This window comes from Pteropus vampyrus, unplaced genomic scaffold (assembly GCF_000151845.1).
Source record: "Pteropus vampyrus isolate Shadow unplaced genomic scaffold, Pvam_2.0 Scaffold90, whole genome shotgun sequence".
Classification (NCBI taxonomy): Eukaryota; Metazoa; Chordata; class Mammalia; order Chiroptera; family Pteropodidae; genus Pteropus; species Pteropus vampyrus.
In genome coordinates this window covers 2,653,273-2,657,848 of record NW_011888871.1, presented here as the reverse complement: position 1 = coordinate 2,657,848, position 4,576 = coordinate 2,653,273, and the positions used below count along the sequence as shown (strand labels likewise).

The 4,576-nt window shown below is 44.8% G+C and overlaps 2 protein-coding genes across 2 annotated transcripts in view; both read right to left on the bottom strand.

Moving 5' to 3' along the window:
• Positions 1-4,576, bottom strand: part of DAGLB (diacylglycerol lipase beta) — a 57,948-nt gene that overhangs the window by 29,800 nt on the left and 23,572 nt on the right. The gene's annotated exons all lie outside the window — the stretch shown is intronic.
• KDELR2 (KDEL endoplasmic reticulum protein retention receptor 2) overlaps positions 2,050-4,576 on the bottom strand; it is a gene marked incomplete at its 5' end in the record, with an annotated part of 7,746 nt that continues 5,219 nt past the window's right edge. The window contains one exon of the mRNA XM_011363893.1: positions 2,050-4,041. Coding sequence (XP_011362195.1) covers positions 3,832-4,041 — 210 coding nt within the window. The remainder of the gene's footprint in view (positions 4,042-4,576) is intronic.

Sequence of the window (4,576 nt, the reverse complement as noted above, 5' to 3'; positions counted from 1 at the left end):
CGAGGGCGGAGCGCGGCGCATGCGCACGCCGCGGCCCAGCCTGGCGCCCGCCGCCGGCACCTGTGGACACGCCCGGACTTTATCTCAGGTGCGCACGAGTGCGAAGTCCGTTCTGCTGATATTTCCATTTTATAGATAAGGACTCATTTGGTTCGGAGGAATTAGCCCGCCCAGAGACCCACGATCTGGAGGCGGACCTGGGGGTTCATGCCAGATCGATAGGCCCCCAGGCCCGTGGCGAAGTTGTCCACTCTGTGCATCCCACGGTCAGGAGAAGGGAACAAGAGACCTTTCTGGAGTTCAGAGCCTGAAACCACCTGTCATCTTGGGGTTGGGAATGGCTTGATCGGCCCTCCTTCCTCCCGAGCCGGCCGTCACTCAGTGCCGTAGGTTCTGGCTTCCGGCACCTCCACTGTCCCTCGTCTCCCCGCTATTCTTCATTCTGCCCTGCCTCCCCCTACAATGCATTCCCCCTACAGCAGCCGGGGGACCTCGTTGGACCGTCAGACCAAGTTCATTCTCCGCTTGGATCTTGCAAGGCTGAGGTGTGTGCAGAAAATAGACTTCAAGCTCCCGCACAGGCCTTTCGCTGGTAGTTACACATCACAAATCTGCAAATGAGTGTTTATCTGCCTCCCCACTTAGGGTTAGTACTCTCCATCACCCCTCTGCCTGGGCCTTTTTTTCTTCCCTGAAACACGTCAAGCTCATTCTCCCCCCCTCCCGCCCCCGCTTTTGTTTCCTCTGCCAGGGATGCTCCTCCTGCAGGTGTTCCCAGGTCACTCTATCACTTCTTTAAGGCCTCAGCTCATGTCACTGCGTCGAAGAGGCCTTCCCCGGCCACCTTATCTAAAACAGCACACTCATCTGTTCCCATTCCCTTACTTTTATCCTCCCATCCTAGTGTAAGTGGCAAAAGCGTAGGCGCCTTGTCGGTCTCGTTCACTGCTATTATAGACACTTATTAAATACTAAAGACTCTCACCATTTAAGTGCCCGAGGCGAAACTAGGAGATACGGAGTATTCTAGAGTTATAAAAAAAAAAAAAGTACTGTTGTCATTGTTTAAAAGGAATACTGCTGTATTAGGCTACAATTTGCTTTTAAGTTGCAGGGATAAAAGAGGGAATTGTTTCAAAACTGCAGGAGAAATACCCACAGTACCTGCAGACTCCGCATTGCGAAGGATAACCCAGATCAGGTGTGCAGGGGGCGCGGTGCCGCACATACCCGCAGAGAGCAGGTTCCTTGGGAATTCCACATTTAGCCACTAGAGGGCGAAACACACAGAAAAAAAAGAAAAACCATCTGGAGCCCCAGTGCAATCTGGCCGTCCGTCATCAGACCTCACTCTGATGGGTAGTTGAGGAAGGTACCTTAGGAATCAATTTTTATAGATGCATTACTCTCCCAAGGGCAAAGCTGACCAATGTTATGGCCAGAGAAACTCCTGCCAGAACTCGTACCCGGCCAGCTGTCCCAAGCTAAGCACAAAGGGAGGGAGGTTAAAGGGGGGGTCGCCATGGTGTAAGCACTTAATGTGCACCAAGCTGTTTGTTTCCCCCACATGCGCTGTTACTTCATGGGAATGCGGCAGCAGGAGTCTGTCTCCGCTCGCAACCGAGGGGAACGAAGCTCATGCTAAACCCAGGGTCCCAGAGCTGGAGTGTGTGAGGAGCCAAGACTTACTCAGGTTCCCACGAATCACTTTCTATTGAATGGAAATCACTGCTCAACCTTTCCAGAAAGTCGGTCAATCTGGTGGCATCTTTGGAAAGGCTGGGCTGTTTCCTCCCAAGGCCTTAAACCTGCAACTTCCTTTTGCCACCTATTTCTCGATCTTCTCTCTTGACCAGACCATAAAGCAGCAGGAAGTGTTAGTAACACTGCGATTGAACAGGACGGGGAACGGACTGGTGGTGTCTGTAAGCAGCTAACGGCCAGCAGCTTTTCAGTTATCACTTAGTGGGCAAATTTAATTTTGCTTTATTTCTCTTCATGCTTACATTAAAAAAAAATTCACACAAATAAAACAGTTCAATAAAAATATTAATTACCTGATAACCTTTATTCAGGAAGTGAGAGTAACTGAAACAGTGCTTCCTAAGGCGTGTCACACGAGGCCTTTGTTTCCATCGTGCGGGAGGACGCTGCCCTAACCCCACACTCCCACTCAGGCATCTTATTAAGATGTCTTCCTGGTTGGGCACAAAACGGTGGTCACATCTTAGACAATTTTATTGTTACTTGGGCAGAATGACAAGAGAAGGCATTGTCACTTAAGTCAGCCGGCGTGCTGAGGTCCCAGATCCTCATCCTGTGCATCTGTGCTCTCCCCGACAGTGACAAAGCCCTGCTTGAGTTGGACTTACATGCACAAAAACATGTGCGAGACCACCACCCCAGTTTGGGCAGCAAGCAGTCAGTCTGCTTCCTCCACGTTCTCAGAAACTTCCAAAGAGGATGAAAACAGAAACTAAACCAAGACTGAGATGCTGGAAAAGACAGACACCGATACACAGAAGCAAAACCATGAGGCAAGGGAGGAAGCAAACAGAGAGGTAGACAGGAGGTTAAACTATGCAATCACACAGCCAATGGAGAGAGATGTTAAGAGACACACTAGATAAAAATAAAACCCGCCCAGCTCCCTCCTCAAGGTATTTTAATGCAGCAAGCAAAAATACTCCATCCTTCTTGTAGTAAGCACTGTTAGTATTCAACACTTTTAACACTTATGGTGCATCACATAAAAACAAAGTCATATGCTTTTGCATAACTAAAAATAAAAATGTAGCAAATCAACCTAATGGCAAAACCAGGAGGAAAAATTCCAAATTTTCCACAAAATATAGTTTTAGAATATTAAGTAGATAATGTTTGCAGCGCTATCTAGAGCTCTTGTTGCCAATTGAAAAACAGAAATCATCCTGACACAGGATATTCCAAAAGCCTAATTCATGAAAAAAAGACAATTTATTCTATGTTTAATAAAATGTTTATTAAGGTGGTAACACAAATCATGCAAGAGCTCAGTAAAAAAAAAAAAAAAAAAGGTAAGAGTATAAGGAATGGTGATTGGTGCTGCCAATTTAAAAAAATGCAAATCATTTTACTACCTGGAAGTGACATGGAAAATCGTTTGATTCTGAGCATGGACATGATTGCGGCCATCTTTTGGAATTGTAAAGTGATAGGTAACTACTTGTGTTCTAGTCGCCTAGGGGTAGAGTCCGATACCCAAAATAATCACAAATGGCCCTCGCATCGCATGCGCAGATGGCAAGCAGCTAGGAACCCCTGCCCACCGACTTCTTCCACACCCATGGGGGGAGGAGGGCAGGCACCTTTGGTGACCTTCAAATGGGACTCCATCGACATTCAGAATCTTACAAAACCGTTAAGACTTGCACATCATCCTTACCAGCCTTAAATGTAGTGTTGTGACGTCCGAGGAAGGATTCCCACATCAGGTGGGAAGAAATTTGAACAGATTTACCAAATCGAACATAGTGTCTCAGATTTCGAACAAACATGACTCATCTTTTGGCAAAAAAATAAAAAATAAATATAGTGGAATGCAGGTTTGATAGACAGAAGAATATGTAATCTACCAACTGTCAAGGAGTACAATTTCATTGCAGACACAAAGAATCAACCATTTAGAAGAATTAAAAAAAAAAAAAAAGGTTTGCACTATTTCTCACAAAATCTTCACTTTTGGAACTACTCCAATTGAGGCTACACACTGAATTTATTAATACAGCATTAAGTTTCTTTGTGTAAAAAAATCTTTGTACATAGTAATAAAAAAAGATAAGGCAAGACGCATTAAACAGAAACCTTCTGGTTCTTTCTCTCTGAGTTCTTCCAGAGCCACTGATGACTATCTGCAACAAAAGAGTTAAGTTTCTGATTTTCCGTATCAAGCATCTTGTGCCTTTGCTGTGGTAAGAATTCTGTCCGAGCACCCTGAAGGACAGATGCTGGTGATGGTCTTTGGCACTTACGCTGGCAGACTGAGCTTCTTTCCCTTGAGTACTAGAATTGGAAAGAGAAGAAAAGAAAACAGAAGGTTACAGATATTGACAAGCGTACAGTTCCCTGCTTCTCATTCCCAGAGGTCTGTCACACTCAAGATACTACCTAGTAAGATGCAAGGAAATAAGTTTTGGGCAACCAACACTCATTTGATTTTGGTGTCAATAAACAAAGGCCTCTTAATGATGAAAATTTACTGTACACGTACACTAAAATTTTCTTCATGTACTGGATGCCAAAACAACTGTATTTAAGAAATGCAAATTTGATTAGTATTGTCGCTAAATTCATAGCAGTTTTTTGCCATCATGACTTTCTACCCCAATCAGCATATCTGAAAAAATAACTGTTACTATGTACGGAGATCTATCAAATTTAGAGATCTGTACCTAGCAATTCCGCCACCCAGAATTTTACTGTATAGCAGAGGTTCTTAGCCTGGGGTCTGTGTTTGGGTTTCAGGGGCTTATGAATCCCCTCAAACTAGATGCATAAATTTGTGTGCATATACATAAATGTGCATTTTTTTTCCTCA